Genomic DNA, 24304 nt, shown 5'->3' with positions numbered 1-24304 from the left:
ACTCGCATGATTCAATCGACAACTGAAACATTCGTCAGTCGCTTTGATATCACGTTAAATCTCAACACACATTAAATAGGTAAGATCACTCATGATATCTGTAGTTCTGAAACAGCCGGGGACCAGTCTCCAGTTCTGACACTGCCGGAAACCAGTCTCTATTTCTATGATCTGATTACAGTTTTTTGGTGGTTTTTCTGGCGGTTTTCTGGGTTTCAACCGATGCCATTGATGAAAGCACATGTCGCAAGGTAAATATCTGTCTATAAAGAGAAAAAGCTGTATAGTCAAAAAGCGTTTTTTCAATCCTATCACGTGTGTTAATCCATCGCAGCTACACTCACTATAACCTCTTAATATTCTTATAATCTCAGTATTGTATTTAAAGGGCTTTCCGGGAAATAGCATTTTCAATTATGTGTTTGGTTTCATCGACAGGTATCATCTCTTGCTGTCGAACATTACGGCAAGGCCATATCGGGACCACTGAGCAAATTAGATTGCGAAACTATCGTCAACAGCAAGATCTTGGACGATCTAAAGTTAAAAGGTTCACAACTACCTAGCGTTTTGGCGAAAGTATTTCAGTCAAAACAAGGCAAATCGCTGATTATCGATTACGTAAGAAAAAATGCCAAAGATCTAAGAAACAATTTGAAATCTCTGAAAAATGCATTGAAAAAAAATTAAAAAAAACTAGAAAAAGTATTTAGAAATGATGGATAATTTGACCAGCATCGCATTATACTAGAAGATGTATGTTCTAATTCTGTAGGTTTCGCGTTTCCTTGTTCTATACGATTCAAATTTGTATCAGTGCTTGAAAATACAAATAAATAATTCTTTTGGCATTAGAAATGAATTTAGTGATGTATTGATTTCATTGACGATTCGAAGTTTACAGTTCTCCAGAAAGGGGTGTGCGGATATTACTTACAAGTACCCGGGAACCTCTTAGCAGGTGATACTTACGAGCTTCCAGTTGTTTCAGACGGTATCCAATACATAGGACAAGTTTATATTGCCGTAACGCCACCTAGCATGTAATAAGAAGAGTTTTTCGTCCCAGCAGCTAGTACCACTGTAACCCTAGTGGTTCTTAAGAGACGGCCAAGGCCTTTTTATAGGTTGTTAAGGCTCACAACCTGACAGAGTTACCAGAGCTGAGTCCATGCATGTGTCTCGACAGCCAACGCCAGGTGGTTTCGATCTAGGGACCTCTTGGTTCCCAATCCTCCACTCAAACAACTGCATGAGACCCCAATCCCAACAATAACAAGTAATTCGGTTCATCTGGATAAGAAAAAACAAATTAAACAGTTTAGAAACGCCAGAAAAAAAGATATAACTTTCAACTTGACATGTTCAGTAAGAGAGCTGATACCTGTAGGTGTGACCGATGTGTGGGCGTGTCTTCCAGCTGTCGCTAACAGCTGTGTCTGGCTGTACGGCAACGAACGCCATTTTTTACATTCTTGTTCGCTGAGATATTTCTGACAGACCAGTGAATTAAACCTGAAGGCGTCCGGCCGGTATTAAATACTGTGACAGTGGTTTCTCTTTTGAGACGAGGTTTAACTGAGCCCGACTGTAAATCAACTGTTATAAAATCTCCCACAAAGCAATGCGAACGGGAAATAAGTCTGAAAATCGAATTACCTATAAACAATATCGATATCAACTCGCAAAACACTCAAATATGAAAATCTTTTCCTAGTTTCATCTTTCACGTCAAACATCGAAGCCATATCGAACGGGAGATTATTGTTCTGTCGCGTGCAATAGACATGCGCAATGGAACATACCGTAAACGGTTCGAATCCAATCATCTGAGGATTCCTCGGAAGTTTCCAATCCCGAATATAGACTTCCTACAACAACTTTCCAAGTTCTGTCCATCCCATGTAAATAGTTTTCCTCGGGATTTTATGGGTTTTAGAATTATTCTTTAACCATTTTTGTTATCAATCCCATACCCTCGGCCAATCAAAATTAACGGCTTAACTATTTTGCAGATATACATTTCATTTTTACAATATGATAATAGGCGTACTAGCAAAGTAGATAGAGTGATAATTGAAAATGCCATTTAAAATAGGTAGAATTTCCCCCAATCTGTTCCAGGAGTCAACTTTGTCAAAAGCCGCCATCTTTTGTGTCCCGGACTTGTAGCTTGCCGATAATTGACCAGCTCCTGGCGCCACCTTTATCATCTTCGCCGTCGTTCCACCAAAAGGCAAGAAGTCAGGAATGTTGACCAGTGACCAGTCAGGTATGGCGTGAAATGTGGTGAAAATTAATGAATTGAGTCAGATCTCTGATGTTACACAGTTTACTCACTATGCGCTACAGGCATTTACTTTATTGAGTACAGATTATATAATCAGCATTTCAAATGAAAATTTTACAAATGAAATACATTTTGTATTTTGAAGAACATCAACCAAATACTGGTAATTTACAGATCGATTATATGAAATACATTATAATTGGAAAGCATCAACCAAATACTGGTAATTAACCGATTGATGATAAGTGTTTTGGTGCAACTAAAAGATCTATTGATTGATTTCGTGTGTCAGTAATTCATGAATCCTATCACATGTACATTATAACTAGATCTGTGTTCAGTTGGTTCTTTTAGTCTACGAGAGGTAAACTGACTGGGTTGGTTGTGATTATTAGCGGCACATGCTAATTGGTCGGTATCTACGCCTTACAAAAGAATAAGCGATTACGATACTTTGACAGTTACTGTTTGTAACTCTAAGCGAAACTGCGTCTTGCATTTTGTTTCGCTGTCGCATCCAAAGTTTGGATGGTCACACGAGATCAGCGTTCTCAATACACATCTATCCGAAAGTGTTTTGTAATTTTGTGGGTATAGCTTTGCTCTTCGTCGGGTACTATAATTTCCTATTCTTTTCACTGAGAAACACAGCTCTTTTGAAGGACGATTAACTATGAAATGGACCCGCTCCATTTACATCCTTCGTTATTTCGATGTCTTAGTTTGATCGCATCCATGAAGAAAATTGATTTCAGAAAAATCTGTTTAAAATGTTGCAAACTCTGCACCCTCTGTATTCTGATTGCTATTGTGGTAGTGAACTATAAACGTTATCGAGTGATGAAGAACCAGGTTTGAAAATAAATAGTCAGCCTAAAAAGCAACCTAACTTTCGGTCTCGAATTTCACTTATCTAGAAAACAACCAAACACCGGAAACAACCATAACGAATATTATCATATCTATACTATAGATGGAAGCGCTATTGCATTCGTCGGTGGTGCAGCATTTCGGTTCAACAGACTTAGTGCTGTTTGGTAGAGGATATTCGCTTTTACAATTTTTGAAACAGCCCCGAATAAACACTGAACTTTCGTATTGCAATTTCTGAAATGAAACGAACAGTAACGAATTCTGAAACCGATGAACGTATCAACGAAATTCACCGGGGCGATTACTGTAAATCATTACTTACCCCGCACTGATAACCGCGGCTGAGGGGACACGTTGTGCTATGAACATCATCGCTGGTTTCACAGCCGTCGGTAAAATATGACCGTTTTCCGATGTCGTTTGAGTTGTTTCTTTTCAAAAGAACTGAAACAGATGAAACAAATTAAGTGTCGGGGGGCTCAACAGATTAGGCACGAATGACGCCAGTAAGTTTGTTTTTAAGTTGGGCGTCGTTATTTTGTCTCCGCTTGTTAGGAAGATGCGTCACAATACTCCATTGAAAATGTCTACATCTATATTGATTTCGATTAAAAAATGCGAATAAAGATAAACTTACTACTGTCAATAGCAAATTGTTTCATCGCATCATATACTGCCTTATAACCGTCTTTATGATATTCACAATCGTAGCATCTCATTACAGTTGCTGTCACTGAAAATAAGGATAACTGAGATTTAGAAAAAATTAGATGAAATACTTACCGTCAATAGCGAACTGTTTCATTGTATTATATTCTGCCTTATAACGGCTTTTATACACACGAGAGTGGCATGTCAGACTTTAAACAACTGTTGTCGAAAACGAAGATGATATGAGATGAAATAAAAAAAAACAATTGAGATGAAATGAGTTTTTACGAATTAAGCTGCATTTGAAGTGGACAGTATATTGTGGGGCTGGCTAAAATACAAACTCACCCTGAGCAAACAGAACCAGTAAAGCTGTCGCGACCGTAAACATAATCTGTAACTGATTCATCCTGCTATGTTCCGTCTGTCGTCTGTCACTTGTAGACCTGCTGTCGTCTGTCAACATGGGTTTGCGCTGTTTTATGGCGCTCTCTTCCCCCGGACACCATTTGGGCTTCGCAAAATATGTTTCTTTGAAATATGTTTCTTTATTCTTTGAAATTGGTCATTTAGAAATAAATGAAATTTCAGATTTGTTATCATTATCTTTTTTGGTAACAATTTGAGATCAATTGTAGCGAGAACAATAAAAGTTTAATTTACCAAAGCAATTTTAGATTTAAAGAGAAAATTCCATAAACTGCACTACTCCTTATTGAAATTTAGAATAAAATATCCCCGCTGATTAAAAGGCAAAAATCTGTAATACATGAAAAAGTTAAAACGATTTTCTTTTCGTTCGACTGAAAAAAAAAATTGATAGGACTCCTTGAAGATATTCTTGAAAATTAACCTTTGAAGATATAGATTTTTACCATTCGTCAAATTGAAATCTATATGTAATTTGATGATCTTGAATATTTTCTTCTTTGCACAACAGGATAATTCCATTTTTCTACAAAGATTTAATCGTTGAAATGAATATATATATATTGCATTCAAACGTCGTGTATATACTTGTCCCGGGCAATCGGACAAGTGCTTAGATCGGACCCTGAATTCGCTGGAGACTGAATTCGAGCAAGTTTTTCCGATTATTAACTAAATTTTCAGTGAAATCTGTAACATACACTGAGTGAGAAAGGGAATCGTATATCTATTCGATGCCTCGTTTGATAAATGTCGGGGACGGAAGCCTAAAAATCAACTAACTTTCATTGAAAATGAACTGATTTTCATTACGAATGACCCAATGTTTTTATGCGCCATCTGTTAGTGCCAGTGTCCCATTATTCTTTAGTGATCAGGGGCTTATCAATCACGTCGAATAGCCCAAACTGTTCAGGCGTGGAGAGAGGGGATGGCATTTTTATGTTCTCTTTATGTCCATGGACTATCTGGCCTGGTAAAAAGTTGCTTGGTCATTGTTAATTGCGCTTACGGCGAAGGATTTATCGAACAAATCCTTACAGTGATGAATTGAAACTCTGCCCCGGAACGAAACCCTGCCATGGTGGGCACATCCAACCTGTCAATATGTGATGGTGCGCACTAGACGCGGTACAAACAGCTATTAGTTTGTATGAAAAGTACCACTTGTAGACGGCTGAAGCGTTGTCACACTAGGTGAAAAACATATCAATCATATTCAATTCCCTGTGTACTTAATCGGATATTTCAATTCAATTCTAGTTTTCCACTTATCATAATTGTTAGATTGGTTTTCAATGTATAAATTATTCACGGAGATGTCTGTAGGTTGTTACGTATATTCTTAATATACATTTGATTTAATTACAGTTAAAAAACCTCGAATAAAATCCCTAGAAACTAGATCTCATAAGGCGTTATGTTGTTTATTTCATTGCTAGGGCTTTGTGTGATAACATTGGTCAGTTTTAACCTAAAAGACTTCATGAATCAAAGCTATTGGAGATATTACTAATCAAATCCTCAAGATGTTTATTAGATTTTAACACTAAACTAATGCAACAACGGTCCACGGAGTCTTGACTCATGAATCGCATAATACGCGAGTGCCTATATTGGGTGATATGAAATTCTACCCAAATATCTGAGATGTCTAATGGGTTATATATATGCTATTTTTCAACTTCCATAGGCTCCTTCTTACTCAATATCGCTCAACCAGTACGCCGGAGCAGACCTTGCCTTGTGTTTGTTGGACGATACAAATAAAAATACTCAGTTGCTTTATATAATCCTTGTCGATAGAAAATACATTCGATGATTTATTCTTTGAAAATGGTTAAATTATCTCATCATCAATCGTAGATTAAAATTCGACCTGGTATTCAATTGTGGATACATAAATCTCATGAACTATTCATAAGAGGCAAAAACAATGATATAATTCAAGTGTTGTATCGTCGGACGAATATTGATCGATTTAGCCCGATTCTAACGTGGAAAATCAAATTCCAACATATTGAATTTCATGCATTTATTTCGAGAAGAAGCAAATTTTTAAAATACATTGCAATGAAAAATTAGTCATTGAGAATTGTAGATTGCATAAATTATGAAAATATTTACACGACGCAAGAGCGATCAATAATGAAAACAGATTTTTAACGGATATGGACTCATACCGGTCCACTTAGAGCAAAAAAAACACTCAAGTTCAATGCAAATATAATGTTAATGGAAGGTAAAGTATGTTTTGTAAATGATTCGGGCCTCTTACACTACTGTCCGTTGTAGTGACTGACTGAGTAAATGGTCGAGTCGGAGCCTTCTCAACGGATCCCTTCACACTACCATCCCGTAGCGACTGACTGAGCCGAGGATCAGTCGAGTTATTGGATATATCAGGTCAACTTCACTTCATCGTTTTCGAGCAATGCAAATAGAATTATTATCAACATAATGTGCAGTTATTCAAACGATACTATAAGAAATGTCTTAAATCTTTCAGCGTTTAACTGATGATGATATTTCGTTTTTTAGATTTTTCCGACGACTTCTTCATTTCCTCCAGTTCGGCCATTACGTCTTTGCTGTCGGCTTGTTTTTTAATGTAGTTCTCCAGCCTGTCGATGATCAAATCGACTCGGTTCGAAAGCTCGCGGCACTTCTCATCCGCGCTATCTTGGGCTCCTGTAAATCGAAAACATCAAATCCACATATACCTCAGTGTAAGGAGGAAGATCAATGGATGTTGTTTGAGGTTGAAGAACAGCAGAAACTGTTTATCAAATTCAAAAGATGTTCTAATAAAAACTATGCAAGGAATCTGTGAGGGAAATGTATAAACATTCAGTTCATGAGGATAAGTTGCTTTGAAAATTAGATTATAAACTGAAATTTGTAGAATTGGTCATTATACTACTTTTGGTATAGATAACGAGACGAGTAGTAACTATATTGGTTATCTATTAATTTGACGCACGAGATTTCGCTACTAATGCATAGAAGCTTCATCAGGTGAATGAGAATGAATGGAATACTTTTGGTATATACGTATACGAATGTTGCGTGTATTTGTTTACATTTTACGTATATTTACTGATTTTAACCATTGGGGAATATTTCTTTCATATTTCACCATGCTTCTCGAGGAATTAAACAACCTATAGTATACGTATTTCGAAGCTAGTTCCTCGAGTGAATAATTGATTAGTGAGACTCCATATATAAATAAAACCCACGACCGATAATCTAGGTTCTAGTCAAATTAGTTCAAGAACTATGAAACTAGTTTCGAATAAAGCCAATCTGCAAATGTACTGTAGAACTTAAATCCTGTCTTACAAACACAAACTAACAAATCCAATTTCGCAAACAGCCGCAGAACTTGAAAATGTTGGGTTTATCGTTGGATTGTTATAGTTCAATTAATGTTGATGATATGCTATAAAGATCATACCATATATCAAGCTAGCATTATGTAGATAAATGTATCCAAGAAATAAATAGATCTTAATTATTTCAACTACTTTACTCTGTATAATTTACTCTACCTGAAATATCCACAATGAATAAGTTAAAATGATTTAAATCCAGTTTACCTTCCAAATATTCCAACCGGCATTCTGTAGGGTTCCCTTCTATTCTAGTCATACCGATGGCTTTTTTGAATGATTGCATCATAAAATCCACAATTTCATACTCGTTCGCTTGTCCAGCTATGCAATCCATCGCGTACGTGTAGCCCTCCAAAATGATCGCAACCATGAAGTTAACCATCATGAAATTTACGATGATAACGAATGCCACGAACATTAACGGAGCCATCACGGGACTGACTGCCTGCATTCGTCGGAAATTGAATTTATCTAGAATGGAGGTATACAATGAATTGAAACGTTATAAAATTGAATAATTTGGGCGTGAGAATGGTCGATTCGGAAACCTCAAAATGGACCCCCTCCCCATCACTTAAGCGCGACGTACACGACGCGGTGAAGCACAGAAACAGGAAGCACATGTTTCCTGTGTTTCCCTGTTGTATTTCCCTTTTGTGCTTCAAGCCCACAAACGAAAACACGTTTGACCTCGGAAACATCTTTTCCCGAAACAATGTTTATCGTTTCTTGTAAACGCTAGTGATCAAGAGAAACGCCAGAAACATGTTTCTATCACCCGTTTTCCCAGTGCTGCGTTCGTTGGGCTTTGATAGAGACGGAATGGGTGGCACCCAAATCAATGTCCTCCGGATGGAACCCTCTGAACCTATGTCCCTATAGTAGAACATCATTCAGTGAGATCCTAGTAATAACACTTACTTAACATCATGTTCAATAATGTCTCCATACTAGCAATGAACGTTGAATATTCTCTCAAACGGACCATGAACTTCAGGTGACACAAACTAACAAATCCGAAAAACAGAACCAAGAACACGACCATAAATCGCATTAGTGGCCAGGACAACCACTTCATCATCAAAGCCAGGGCGCAAATCCTTTTGTTAAATCGCAGTAGTTTCAGCCCTTGAAGTGTCGATAGAAATACGATCATTGCGAGTAAATAAACCGACAACTGCAAATATAGACAGATAACATTATACAAACATATGACAATAAACCATTTTACAGTTGCTAGCCGCCATTTTGTTAGGGTACTTTTGTCCCGTATTGTTGGGTCATTTTTTCTCTTCTTTAAAAACTATCCGTGATGTGTGTTGTATCATATTTCATCTGTCCATGGATGGATTTTGACAGTTTCAGCAACATTCAAACCGCATAAATCTCTAGTTTTCAGTTATGTAAAAATCATTTTTTAAATTTGCAACAATGCGACATGAGAGCGATATAAAAATATGCGGTCAGTTTTTTCCGTGCGCATAGAAATCAAGGGTACTGAACTTTGAAGTTCGTTATTTTCAGAAATAATTTTCTAAAAAAATCCAAGCAATTCAAGAACTGTGCGCATAAATGCCCTCTTTCAGGTGAACTTTGAAATTTTAAGATATCTTGCCTAGTTTTTTTCCTATGGCTCTTTAACTGCAGCGCGTGTATTGTCATTCCGAGATTCGGCGCTGTTTTCTTTGCGTGTATTTCAGTATATGGGTGTTATTTTTCATTTTTACTACACTTGTCTGGTTTTAATGGAAATTGAAAATGGTTTTAATTGTTGGTACGAGTATCAGGTTTTAATATTACGTCATTTATGCAATAATAGATCGAAGACATTAGAGATGTCGGAGTTTAAGGGATTTTTTTGACCAGTTTTAGCAGTGAGACTGAGCAGCATTTTGATCACGTATTCGAAGATGCGCGTGGGAAGAGAATATATAGGCCTATATCGAGATGGAAGAAGAAAAGAAATATAACACTCAAAATCGAGTATGATGACCATTTAAATCAGTAGTCTATCAATTAATTTACATAAAAATCTACTGAAATTAGATGGATGGAGAAGTGGTCAAAAAGCTGGACAAATGGGGTCGGGCAAATTTTCAGCTACTTTCTATGAATACTTTCTATTAAGTAAGTAATAGGGTTTTAGTTGTTTCAGGCCAAAGGTCGAACGGTCGAGCTCGTAAAAAATGAAAAAACATAAAAATAATAACAATTTCTACTTGAATTACTCGCAAAACTCATAAAAATGAACAATAATTCTCGCACACTCGAATTTATTTTTCATTTTCTACTCGCTAGAAGAAAGTGTGAGTAAAGTGTGAGTGAAATAATTCATAAATCATTGAATATTTATATGCGTTGAGTTCATTTTAATAAAAGTTTTGTTATTAAAATGAAGAAAGAAGAAGAACCCAACTTTAAAATCGAAATCAATGAAACCAATAAATCATTTTCACAGTTTTACATTAAAAATTATATTTCAGCAACAAATTTAGTGTCCGCAAGGTATTATAAAATCGATAATATTACTATGATTAATCAAATATCATCAAATGAAACATATTTACTTACTGAACTAGTAGATACTTTTGATAATGGCGTTAAAAATCCTAAAATATTCAATACAGTTTTAAATTTTAAAGGAACTTTAGATGAAAACATAATTAATATTCTTAAAACTCCTTTCAATGAAAGAAATGATGATATAATACTTTCAAAAGATTACAATGATTTGATTAACTTAAGAATTGAAAAAAGACAATTATATTATTTCAATTTTGATAATAAACAAATTATCTATAATGAAAATTCATCAAATATTGCAGTTCAATGTAATTTAGATGATGAATTTAGAAAATTCAATCCTAATGAAAAAGTGCATTGTTATTGCGGAGGTAAATATTTAAAATCACATAAATCAAAGCATTATGAAACAATTAAACATAAAAACTGGCGTAAAGAGTAACAATTCTACAATATAATTATTGAATTGAGTTAAATGATTTAAATATCTAATAGACAGTTGAAATAATAAATATTTTGACAGTTGAAATGATAAATTGTTTAACAGTTGAAATGATAAATATTTTGACAGTTGAAATGATAAATTGTTTGACAGTTAAAATGATAAATATTTTGACAGTTGAAATGATAAATTGTTTAACAATTGAAATGATAAATATTTTGACAGTTGAAATGATAAATTGTTTGACAGTTGAAATGATAAATATTTTGACAGTTGAAATGATAAATATTTTGACAGTTAAAATGATAAATTGTTTGACAGTTGAAATGATAAGACAGTTGAAATGATAAATATTTTGACAGTTGAAATGATAAATATTTTAACAGTTGAAATGATAAATTGTTTGACAGTTGAAATGATAAATTGTTTGATAGTTGAAATGATAAATATTTTAACAGTTGAAATGATAAATTGTTTGACAGTTGAAATGATAAATTGTTTGACAGTTGAAATGATAAATATTTTAACAGTTGAAATGATAAATTGTTTGACAGTTAAAATGATAAATTGTTTGACAGTTGAAATGATAAGACAGTTGAAATGATAAATATTTTGACAGTTGAAATAATAAATTGTTTGACAGTTAAAATGATAAATTGTTTGACAGTTGAAATGATAAATATTTTAACAGTTGAAATGATAAATTGTTAGACAGTTAAAATGATAAATTGTTTGACAGTTGAAATGATAAGACAGTTGAAATGATAAATATTTTGACAGTTGAAATGATAAATTGTTTGACAGTTAAAATGATAAATTGTTTGACAGTTGAAATGATAAATTGTTTGACAGTTGAAATGATAAATATTTTAACAGTTGAAATGATAAATTGTTTGACAGTTAAAATGATAAATTGTTTGACAGTTGAAATGATAAGACAGTTGAAATGATAAATATTTTGACAGTTGAAATTATAAATTGTTTGACAGTTAAAATGATAAATTGTTTGACAGTTGAAATGATAAGACAGTTGAAATGATAAATATTTTGACAGTTGAAATGATAAATATTTTAACAGTTGAAATGATAAATATTTTGACAGTTAAAATGATAAATATTTTGACAGTTAAAATGATGAATATTTTGACAGTTAAAATGATAAATTGTTTGACAGTTAAAATGATAAATTGTTTGACAGTTGAAATATTTTAATATTTAAAATATTTTAATATTTGAAATATTTTCAATTTTGATACTAAACAAATTATCTATAATGAAAATTCATCAAATATTGCAGTTCAATGTAATTTAGATGATGAATTTAGAAAATTCAATCCTAATGAAAAAGTGCATTGTTATTGCGGAGGTAAATATTTAAAATCACATAAATCAAAGCATTATGAAACAATTAAACATAAAAACTGGCGTAAAGAGTAACAATTCTACAATATAATTATTGAATTGAGTTAAATGATTTAAATATCTAATAGACAGTTGAAATGATAAATATTTTGACAGTTGAAATGATAAATTGTTTAACAGTTGAAATGATAAATATTTTGACAGTTGAAATGATAAATTGTTTGACAGTTAAAATGATAAATATTTTGACAGTTGAAATGATAAATTGTTTAACAATTGAAATGATAAATATTTTGACAGTTGAAATGATAAATTGTTTGACAGTTGAAATGATAAATATTTTGACAGTTGAAATGATAAATATTTTGACAGTTAAAATGATAAATTGTTTGACAGTTGAAATGATAAGACAGTTGAAATGATAAATATTTTGACAGTTGAAATGATAAATATTTTAACAGTTGAAATGATAAATTGTTTGACAGTTGAAATGATAAATTGTTTGATAGTTGAAATGATAAATATTTTAACAGTTGAAATGATAAATTGTTTGACAGTTGAAATGATAAATTGTTTGACAGTTGAAATGATAAATATTTTATCAGTTGAAATGATAAATTGTTTGACAGTTAAAATGATAAATTGTTTGACAGTTGAAATGATAAGACAGTTGAAATGATAAATATTTTGACAGTTGAAATGATAAATTGTTTGACAGTTAAAATGATAAATTGTTTGACAGTTGAAATGATAAATATTTTAACAGTTGAAATGATAAATTGTTTGACAGTTGAAATGATAAGACAGTTGAAATGATAAATATTTTGACAGTTGAAATGATAAATTGTTTGACAGTTAAAATGATAAATTGTTTGACAGTTGAAATGATAAATTGTTTGACAGTTGAAATGATAAATATTTTAACAGTTGAAATGATAAATTGTTTGACAGTTAAAATGATAAATTGTTTGACAGTTGAAATGATAAGACAGTTGAAATGATAAATATTTTGACAGTTGAAATGATAAATATTTTAACAGTTGAAATGATAAATATTTTGACAGTTGAAATGATAAATTGTTTGACAGTTAAAATGATAAATTGTTTGACAGTTGAAATGATAAATTGTTTGACAGTTGAAATGATAAATATTTTAACAGTTGAAATGATAAATTGTTTGACAGTTAAAATGATAAATTGTTTGACAGTTGAAATGATAAGACAGTTGAAATGATAAATATTTTGACAGTTGAAATGATAAATATTTTAACAGTTGAAATGATAAATATTTTGACAGTTAAAATGATAAATATTTTGACAGTTAAAATGATAAATATTTTGACAGTTAAAATGATAAATTGTTTGACAGTTAAAATGATAAATTGTTTGACAGTTGAAATATTTTAACAGTTGAAATGATAAATATTTTGATAGTTGAAATGATAAATATTTTGACAGTTGAAATGATAAATATTTTGACAGTTGAAATGATAAATATTTTGACAGTTGAAATGATAAATTGTTTGACAGTTGAAATGATAAATTGTTTGACAGTTGAAATGATAAATATTTTAACAGTTGAAATGATAAATTGTTTGACAGTTGAAATGATAAATTGTTTGACAGTTAAAATGATAAATTGTTTAACAGTTGAAATGATAAATATTTTGACAGTTGAAATGATAAATTGTTTGACAGTTGAAATGATAAATTGTTTGGCCGTAAATTTAATTGTTATTTGATTTAATCATTTAAAAGTTTAATATTTTTAAAATGATTATAAAATATTTAATTAAAAACTAGCAAATATTTTATAAACTGTTTAATTTTTCTCTTAAATAAATGGATGGTTTCATTCCAACTGGGAAAAGTGATTTGAAACATTATTTAGTTGCTGGAGGTTTAATATTGGCGGCATTATACTTTTACTATGAAAATATTTCAAAAGATTTGATGAATGAAAATAATAAATTGAGTAAAAAATTAAAGAAGTTAAATGGAAACAATCACAGAAATAAAAAGAATAAAAAAGTTAATTTAGAAAATGATTGAGAGGATTAAAACAGCGTCTTTTAATTTCATATATTTTGACTATAAAAATGAGTGAAAATATATTAAACTTATTACATCTAATATATAAAAATCAACAGAATATTAAATCAATTATTATGCTTACAGGTTTATTTTCATTCTCAGTTTATAGTATAAAACAGTTGTTAGAATTCTATGATTGCTGTAAAATTAGATACACTGAATTAATAGAAAATATGAATTATATTTCAGATAGATTGAATAATATTAAGTGTTGTGAAATTTGTAATAAAAGATATAAAAATAAAAAGAGTTTGAGAAATCATAAATATATTCATGAATTAGATGATAAACTATATAATTCAAATTGAGAATAAGACTGTTAAATTGGTTGAAAATATAAAATATATTAGTTGAAATGTATGAGGGTTGAGGTATCAATGTATTAGATACCCTATTAGATACCCTAATACCATGTATTAGATACCCTATTAGATACCCTAATACCATGTATTAAATACATATTAATGGTATTGAATACATATTATGCTTTATTTCTGAAAATGAAGTAACAGAAGTAATTTATGTTTTAATTCATTCAAGTATGATATTATAAATTCTTTACACTTGACTAGGATAATACAAGAGTGATATTAGTTAGTTGGCTTATTCAGTAAGAGAAACAATGAAATAATACTAGAGTGATACTAACAGTTAAAGTTATTGAATTTCTTGTTAAATCTATTTGAATTCTAGTCAATTCTTGTTAACCAATAGCGTGAATAGAAATTAAAAAGATTTAAATAAAAAAACAATAAGTTACTTTATCTAGTAACTTATGTAACTGTCAAACAATTTATCATTTCAACTGTCAAAATATTTATCATTTCAACTGTCAAAATATTTATCATTTCAACTGTCAAAATATTTATCATTTCAACTATCAAAATATTTATCATTTCAACTGTTAAAATATTTCAACTGTCAAACAATTTATCATTTTAACTGTCAAACAATTTATCATTTTCACTGTCAAAATATTTATCATTTTAACTGTCAAAATATTTATCATTTTAACTGTCAAAATATTTATCATTTCAACTGTTAAAATATTTATCATTTCAACTGTCAAAATATTTATCATTTCAACTGTCTTATCATTTCAACTGTCAAACAATTTATCATTTTAACTGTCAAACAATTTATCATTTCAACTGTTAAAATATTTATCATTTCAACTGTCAAACAATTTATCATTTCAACTGTCAAACAATTTATCATTTTAACTGTCAAACAATTTATCATTTCAACTGTCAAAATATTTATCATTTCAACTGTCTTATCATTTCAACTGTCAAACAATTTATCATTTTAACTGTCAAACAATTTATCATTTCAACTGTTAAAATATTTATCATTTCAACTGTCAAACAATTTATCATTTTAACTGTCAAACAATTTATCATTTCAACTGTCAAAATATTTATCATTTCAACTGTCTTATCATTTCAACTGTCAAACAATTTATCATTTTAACTGTCAAACAATTTATCATTTCAACTGCTAAAATATTTATCATTTCAACTGTCAAACAATTTATCATTTTAACTGTCAAACAATTTATCATTTCAACTGTCAAAATATTTATCATTTCAACTGTCTTATCATTTCAACTGTCAAACAATTTATCATTTTAACTGTCAAACAATTTATCATTTCAACTGTTAAAATATTTATCATTTCAACTGTCAAACAATTTATCATTTCAACTGTCAAACAATTTATCATTTCAACTGTTAAAATATTTATCATTTCAACTATCAAACAATTTATCATTTCAACTGTCAAACAATTTATCATTTCAACTGTTAAAATATTTATCATTTCAACTGTCAAAATATTTATCATTTCAACTGTCTTATCATTTCAACTGTCAAACAATTTTCATTTTAACTGTCAAAATATTTATCATTTCAACTGTCAAAATATTTATCATTTCAACTGTCAAACAATTTATCATTTCAACTGTCAAAATATTTATCATTTCAATTGTTAAACAATTTATCATTTCAACTGTCAAAATATTTATCATTTTAACTGTCAAACAATTTATCATTTCAACTGTCAAAATATTTATCATTTCAACTGTTAAACAATTTATCATTTCAACTGTCAAAATATTTATCATTTCAACTGTCTATTAGATATTTAAATCATTTAACTCAATTCAATAATTATATTGTAGAATTGTTACTCTTTACGCCAGTTTTTATGTTTAATTGTTTCATAATGCTTTGATTTATGTGATTTTAAATATTTACCTCCGCAATAACAATGCACTTTTTCATTAGGATTGAATTTTCTAAATTCATCATCTAAATTACATTGAACTGCAATATTTGATGAATTTTCATTATAGATAATTTGTTTATTATCAAAATTGAAATAATATAATTGTCTTTTTTCAATTCTTAAGTTAATCAAATCATTGTAATCTTTTGAAAGTATTATATCATCATTTCTTTCATTGAAAGGAGTTTTAAGAATATTAATTATGTTTTCATCTAAAGTTCCTTTAAAATTTAAAACTGTATTGAATATTTTAGGATTTTTAACGCCATTATCAAAAGTATCTACTAGTTCAGTAAGTAAATATGTTTCATTTGATGATATTTGATTAATCATAGTAATATTATCGATTTTATAATACCTTGCGGACACTAAATTTGTTGCTGAAATATAATTTTTAATGTAAAACTGTGAAAATGATTTATTGGTTTCATTGATTTCGATTTTAAAGTTGGGTTCTTCTTCTTTCTTCATTTTAATAACAAAACTTTTATTAAAATGAACTCAACGCATATAAATATTCAATGATTTATGAATTATTTCACTCACACTTTACTCACACTTTCTTCTAGCGAGTAGAAAATGAAAAATAAATTCGAGTGTGCGAGAATTATTGTTCATTTTTATGAGTTTTGCGAGTAATTCAAGTAGAAATTGTTATTATTTTTATGTTTTTTCATTTTTTACGAGCTCGACCGTTCGACCTTTGGCCTGAAACAACTAAAACCCTATTACTTAAGTACACACAAGATTGATTTGCTCGGGAAGAAAATATAGGAAAACGTTTCCTTGCATTGGTGGTGAAATATCAAGTATCAAGTCCTAATGTCAGACACAGGTGATTAAAAGTAAAAAGTGACATCTACCATCACAAAAACGCAAGAAGTGTGTGGATTGCATTTACAACAAAAGAGGGATAGTTTGGGTTTTCTTGGGTGCATGTACGTAAGCCTCTGCCTGCTGTAAAAGCGGCTACCAATACAGCCATTACGAACTAGCTCCGGAGAACGGAATACAGTATTAATGCCGTTATATTCAAACCTGATACTAGTACCAACAATTAAAACCATTTTCCGTAGAGACAAGTGTAGTAAAAATGAAAAAAATAACACCCATATACTGAAATACGCGCTAAGAAAACAGCGCCGAATCTCGGAATGACAATACATGCGCTGCAGGTAAAGTGCCATAGGAAAAAAACTAGGCAAGATATCTTAACATTTCAAAGTTCACCTGAAAGAGGGCATTTATGCGCACAGTTCTTGAAATGCTTGGATTTTTTAGAAAATTATTTCTGAAAATAACGAACTTCAAAGTTCAGTACCCTTGATTTCTATGCGCACAGAAAAAACTGACCGCATATTTTTATATCGCTCTCATGTCGCATTGTTGCAAATTTGAAAAATGATTTTTACATAACTGAAAACTAGAGATTTATGCGGTTTGAATGTTGCTGAAACTGTCAAAATCCATCCATGGACAGATGAAATATGATACAACACACATCACGGATAGTTTTTAAAAAGAGAAAAAAACGACCCAACAATACGGGACAAAAGTACCCTAACAAAATGGCGGCTAGCAACTGTAAAATGGTTTATTACAAACGTTACATAGTTTATCATTTCCTCATTTCGTTAGTTGTATTCTGTGAAAATTACCTCGTCGTACAAAACGACATAGTCAAGATTTATGAATTTGGTTCTGTCCACCATCATTTCAGCCATCGCGTACGCCCCGAAGAATCTCACTATTTGCATGAATATGGCCACAAATCCCATGAGTATCACCGCAAACTCGTAAACATCCCAAAATGACTGTAAAGAAAACGAACTTGAACGTTTATTGACGCCTTAAAATAACGCATATATTGCTTTTAATATTGTCGACAAAAAATAATACGATATAAATCATACAATATCAAGCATCAAGAAAGTCATATCGGATTTTAATATATCGATTAATGAATTGAATTGACTGGCAACCAGTCTAACACCGATGTATTGATGACTTAGTCCGCATCTTCTAAAAACTAATTATTGAAATTTATCAAAAATAAAATGAGAATCATGAAATATATCTAAACAGAAATGAATTCCAAAATTCACAGTTTTAATTCTTATTTTGCAACGCGAATATTGATGACGTTGTGCACATCGACTTTAAACAGAACGCCTTCTATAACGCAGGATGTCATTATAAACAATATTGTAACCGTTTTGAAGGCGTCAAAAGCCAGATAACGAATAGTTAGATAGTGAGTTATTCGAAAACTACGGGCCCAGGGACACCATGCCCACTTGGGAAGTGGTTTCAAATGCTCAACAATCTAACAATTCCAATATTCAACGCCCCCTGGTGACCATATACAGAATCCAATGACCTTGAAACTCACCAAAATCATAGAACATGTCAGCAGCTACGATTTTGTAATTGATTGTGATAGCAAAATATGCCTCGTTACCAATTTAATATGGAAATACTAAGTCATTCTACTATTCAACGCCCCCTGGTGACCATATTCAAAACCCAATGACCTCGAAACTCACCACAATCATAGAATATGTCACGAACTACAACTTTGCAATTGATCATGGTAACAAAATATGCCTAGGTACCAATATAATAAGGAAATACTAAGTTATTCTACTGTTCAACGCCCCCTGGTGACCATATAGAAAAACTTATGTCCTTAAAACTCGCAACAATCATAGATGATGTCATGCGCTACAACTTTCCAATTGATTGTGTTTACAAAATATGCATTGATACGAATATAATAAAGAAATGCTAAGATATTGTATTATTCAACGCCCCCTGGTGGCCATATACGAAATCCAATTACCTTGAAACTCACCACAATCATAGAACACGTTATGAGCTACAACTTTCTAATTGATTGTGGTAGCAAAATACGCTTAGGTATCAATATAATGTGGAAAAACTTTTTCCAACTTACGAATGAGTACTGGTGACACCAAGATGGCCGCCAATTGCGTCATAATTGGCTGATGAAAAATACCTGTCTCAGGTATAAAACATCCCTTTCCAAAGAATACCCATCACAAATTGTAATGAGAAATGGCAAACCAGTAGGAAGCTAAAGGACTCAGAATTCGGGCCAAAATTAACATTGCATCCGATGCAAAAAAATTACGTCTCCGTTCTAATCTTCATATGTTCACACATTTTATACTTACATTAAAATATTGACGTCGACCGATTTTCCGCAGTCTCTTCGAAGCGCGCACCGCGAAGTAGATCAAGAACCCGAGAAAAATGAATTGGAAAAAGAACATCACTGAGTTCGTCGGTGTCATTCCTTTCTCCAGGCGCATTACTGTCACTTTATACTTTGTAAACGCCCCTGAATTGAGAGCACGATTCTGACTTAAACAAATGCATCAATCGTGATATGGATTTTTTAATTGGGAATACAATTGGTTTTTTTCGATATTTGTTCATCTCAACACGTTTTCAACGGGCTTCGTGATATATAATGGTGGCTACTACGGGCTCATACACATAGACAAAATTCGATATCTTTCAAATATGAAATAAAATATACTTATATAAAAATGCAATCAATGAATCTTGAATTTGATAGGAAAACAATATTGGAGTTTTTGTCGACAGATAACCTTGATTTACAACTGTCTATAGTCAGGACTGTAATGTAGTCCATTGATCGGGCGCAGCCATATTGCATCAATAATTATAAGCTCCTCTATATATTCACTATGTATGTGATTACCTCCACTATTTAGGAATTCCACGAGGAGAAACGCCACACCATACAAGCGAACGTTGTTGTTGTAAAGCAAAAACTCGATGATGATACATCTTGTATTCTTATCCAACCAGTTTCCAGCTTTAATCGTTTTTAGAGTGCGCAGAGCTTGTTTCGGCTGCGTTCCCAAATTCACTACGTAACCGCCACCGGAGTACGTGGCAAATTTCCCAGACGTAGGCGAACCCTTGAGTTTCCAGGCCGACGAGTAACCGAACCCATAATCCGGTTTATCGTTTGGATCTAGAATATCGAAATCTCTACATGTAAATTCAAGAAAATATAAACAACGTCCAAATCTAAAATTGACGTCGAGAGAATTGATTTCATTCGAATCATTAATGCGGGCATTTTATACGGGGGGGGGGGGGGTTACGGCATCCGCCATCATTTCTCGAAGGAGCGATGGAATTCACTTTCAGGCTGGAACTACGCACTATGCATACATTAATATCTTTTTTGCATATTGAATTAGTTACTCATTTTCCAGATGGCGTGTATTCACCTGATTTATTAACGGGAATCCATCCAGCTTTGTAATTCCCTTCTTCTTGGCTAAACATACTATAGCTAGGCCGGCACACATCACCAAATAACTGATCTAATCTCGAGTTACATGCGACTAAAACGATATTTACTACTAAAATGAATGTATAAGTACGTAAAAAGTTTATTTGGAAACGAAATTAAAGCAACTGTTCTCGATTACCGATGAACATATGAGTTGTATCTTTTAGAACCAATAGCGATTTAGCCAAAACAGGAAAACTTACCAGGTTTTGTTCGTAACTGACGTAGACGTGGAACGCAGACTCTCAACGCCTGTCGATCAACGATGTAATTCTTATATTTGTACCAATCATCACCCGGGAACATATCGTACCCGAACATTCCAGGCACCAGCGATTTTTCGGCGTAATCCCAAAACTGATCGAAATTCCTCACCTGCAGAAACAGGCAACGAAAGTGACCGATGAAAACGTATCATAAGAAAATAAGAAATAAGATACCCCGAAATGCTGAGTATTTCATAGTAGAGTATAGTATAGTATAGTAGTTTACTTGTCACCATCAATATGTAGAAAATGAATACCTTAAAACAAAATAGGTTACAGACATTGAAGTGACAGGAGTCCGAGTAGAGCAATAAAGGCTGTATTTAAAAGGATGTTCAGGCACCTCGACATAAAAACGAACAAATAAAATAAAAGAAATGAAAAGGGATGAAACGATGAAAAATGAAGATAAATTTATGTCATGCAGAAGTCTCTCTGAATGAAAATATATTTTAAAGTGTACATCAATCAAGCAGCTTACTACTTACGAGGGTGCTGATAGTTGGGGCGGATTTAAAGTGCAGGTTGGCTTTGCCAAATTGAAGGAGCTTTACAGAGGAACGGCTTATTGAAAATGCTAGTTTCGCGGGCCTAGATTCTGGGGTGGTTTCGAGCTCTGGTATTATATCTGTGATTAAATGAATTCCAATTAAATATATTTAGAATTTGTTGCGGAAGTTAGCTATTCACAAATCCGTATGCAAGTTTGATAAGTTCCAAGTTTATCATATCTTCGAATTTCGGAATCTGGATCTTTTTACAAAGAGGCATCTCATTAGTTTAAGGGTTTATTAGAGGGTATTAAAAACGATCCAATTGCTCACAACCATAAAAAAACTCACGGCGGATAAGGCATAAGTTCCAACGGTGTTGTTTCTGGTGTATCTATCGTTGTAGAAGATGTTCTCTATGTCTTTATAGAAATAGTGAGATCTCGTATCTCGATTTTCATAAGACAAAACCATCAGAATTCCAACATATATCGTGTAGAATATGATCTCCCAGATAATGTTCACCATTTCGATTTCCTTAAGCCTAAAAGAGATGAGAATTGACCATGTTAACACGACAAAGAACAAGGTTGCAGTTTTGCGGGTAGGATCGGGGAAAAGAACTGAAATATTTATGTATGTCATTCTAACCATGAGTTAAATTTCGCTTACGGCTGAGGAACCGCGTTTTAACTGGCTGCTTAGCGTTTAAACCAAACAACAAATGAACTGTTACTACGATTCCGACTAAAAAGCATTTGGTCCTAAGTGTGAATACCATTTATCTCTGCCTTTGTCATCTTTATTGGAACATGGATTCTTGATTCCATGATTGGAATGGCCTACAGTCTATTCCCTCTTATTCCAGGTAGCTTTTAGTTCCTCACCATGTATATATGTCTTCAGTTTATCGAGGCTGTCATCTGACTTGATTTGTTTTGATTTATCTCTATTGCCTAAATTGTATTCATTCGTACGTACCTCTTATCCCTGGCAGCTTTAAGTTCTTCCTCGTCCGGTGGCAGTGGTATGGCTTTATATCGAGCGATTTTTTCTTTAATATCAGGCGAGTTGCAGTAAGGATCGTGCAACCACTCCTCGTTGTCCTTGAGGCTGTTGTCGTACTCGCTCTCGTCCGGTTCCTCAAGGTCGGGTTTCTTGATGATCAGGGCGTAAAGAAGGGCCAAAAACAAAACCTGAAAAATGTCAAGGGAAGTGAAATGACAATGAAACGATCATTCATCTACTGAATGAAAAAACGAAAAAAAAGAAATATATTAATCTTTATTTATCTAAGCATAATAAATTACATACAATTAATGTAAACATAATAATGGCAATCAATGCATAGAGATGTGATAACACTTCATCACAAAAGTAAAAAAAAATGCAAAAAGTTCGAACCCACGTGAGAATATACTATGGTGAATGTACTACGGTACCTTAATCGGTTGTTGAAGCATGATCGACTGGATGAGAGAAACTCCAAATGATGCAATCCACTCCTTAGAGCCTGATAACCCGAGGTCTTTGGAGAACATGTTCGCGAAATAGAAGCTCACTGCCACGGCAATAAATGCAAGCGTATGGCCGACAATCACACACCACCACGGCAAAACCACTTTCTTCTTCTTCTTTTTCTGGTCGTCTTTTTTCGGTGATTCTGGTATTTTCCCGTAGCCCGATGCGTCCGTGTAGCTGATTTTCTGACTGGTTTGGGAATCTTTCCAAGGTCGTCGCGATGGTGTCGCGGATTTTCTCTCGCCTGAACCGTAAATAAGTACAAATGATTAGTAAGATAAGTAGCTAAATTCCAGTCAAAACGGGCTTGATTTAGGTATTTACGTGCCTGTATCTAGATACTCTTTTTCGTTTTGCAACTCTATTTCCATCGCCTCCGAAGCCTGGTCCGACTTCATTTCGCTGTATTTCGAGTCGCACACGCGTTTGTTGCGACAACATTTGCCACAGGCGTTCGGTGGCCAGGGACCGGACATCCTGAACAGCAGCACGATAAACACATTCACCGGTACGATTATCAACGACGCCAGGATAGAAACGACCAGTTGCTCGAGCGTAAACTTGATCGGCCCGATGACAATTTGCGTGACGTTTTGCCGCATCGCCATCGCCTTGTAGAAGGTCAAACTGGCCATCATCGACACGTAGACGAGGGTTAAACAACACGTCAATCTCTGAACGCGGGTGAAGTTGCTTTTCGGAGGTCTTTTGAAAACCGATAACCAAATATGCCCGTCGGAGAGGTCTTTGCGAGTTTTCGACCAGAATAGATAGTTGAAGGCTTTCATCTCGATGTCTCCCGCTAGGGGAATTATTCTGTCGATCTGAAAAAACGCATCGACATATCTCGAGTGGACGATTGCTTCATTAATGCTAAGGGTCCATTAAGGCCTACTAGTTTTAAACGTTATTACGTAGGTAGTAAATAATTAATTAAAAACGTTTATATTAACCATAACTTGCAAGGTCTGGCCCATTGCTAATTCCATCCGTACTGCTCACGTTTCAAAAAGCAATCTACGTATATTTCGGATCATTTCTTGCTTATCAGTGCTTATTTGATGAGAACTGTTGCAGCTAAGAACATATTTTGGTTATACATGTATCAGTATTTACAATGCTTAGGCAAAACAACACGTAAGGTCCCAGTGGAGAAGAAGGAATTGGAATGACACTCACCAAACCGTCTTCTTGTTCTACGGCCAACCATTTGTCACAAATGAACAGATATCTATCCAGAGTTTGAATATCGGTTACTTGCATCTGGTTGAAAAACCAAGACGGATTCTTGCCACCATTATCGTGCCAAATACTGAAT

The 24304-nt window shown here is 32.9% G+C and overlaps 1 protein-coding gene across 1 annotated transcript; it reads right to left on the bottom strand.

Moving 5' to 3' along the window:
- Positions 1–6755: 6755 nt before the first annotated feature.
- LOC141914674 (polycystin-2-like protein 2) lies at positions 6756–24295 on the bottom strand. The gene is made up of 13 exons (XM_074805929.1): positions 24166–24295; positions 23361–23810; positions 22908–23230; positions 22447–22661; positions 21817–22009; positions 20912–21083; positions 20644–20760; positions 20103–20381; positions 19549–19715; positions 18010–18165; positions 8563–8818; positions 7846–8112; positions 6756–6934 (listed from the first exon to the last, which is right to left on the bottom strand). The coding sequence occupies exons 1-13, from the start codon at positions 24194–24196 to the stop codon at positions 6756–6758; spliced, it is 2805 nt and encodes a 934-aa protein (XP_074662030.1). The 5' UTR covers positions 24197–24295.
- Positions 24296–24304: the final 9 nt, after the last annotated feature.

The sequence above is a fragment of the Tubulanus polymorphus genome, unplaced genomic scaffold (genome assembly GCF_964204645.1).
Source record: "Tubulanus polymorphus unplaced genomic scaffold, tnTubPoly1.2 scaffold_71, whole genome shotgun sequence".
NCBI lineage: Eukaryota > Metazoa > Nemertea > Palaeonemertea > Tubulaniformes > Tubulanidae > Tubulanus > Tubulanus polymorphus.
The sequence above is the reverse complement of the archived record's forward strand: the minus strand, read 5'-3'. Positions and strand labels throughout refer to the sequence as shown.

Excerpts from the sequence above, each read along its gene's own strand:
- LOC141914674 (XM_074805929.1), bottom strand. The coding sequence starts at position 24,196 with ATGGTTGGCCGTAGAACAAGAAGACGGTTTG. Across the intron at positions 23,231-23,360 it reads AGTCGGACCAGGCTTCGGAG|GCGAGAGAAAATCCGCGACA; the intron begins GCGATGGAAATA and ends TTTACGGTTCAG. Across the intron at positions 22,010-22,446 it reads AAAGCTGCCAGGGATAAGAG|GCTTAAGGAAATCGAAATGG; the intron begins GTACGTACGAAT and ends CATCTCTTTTAG.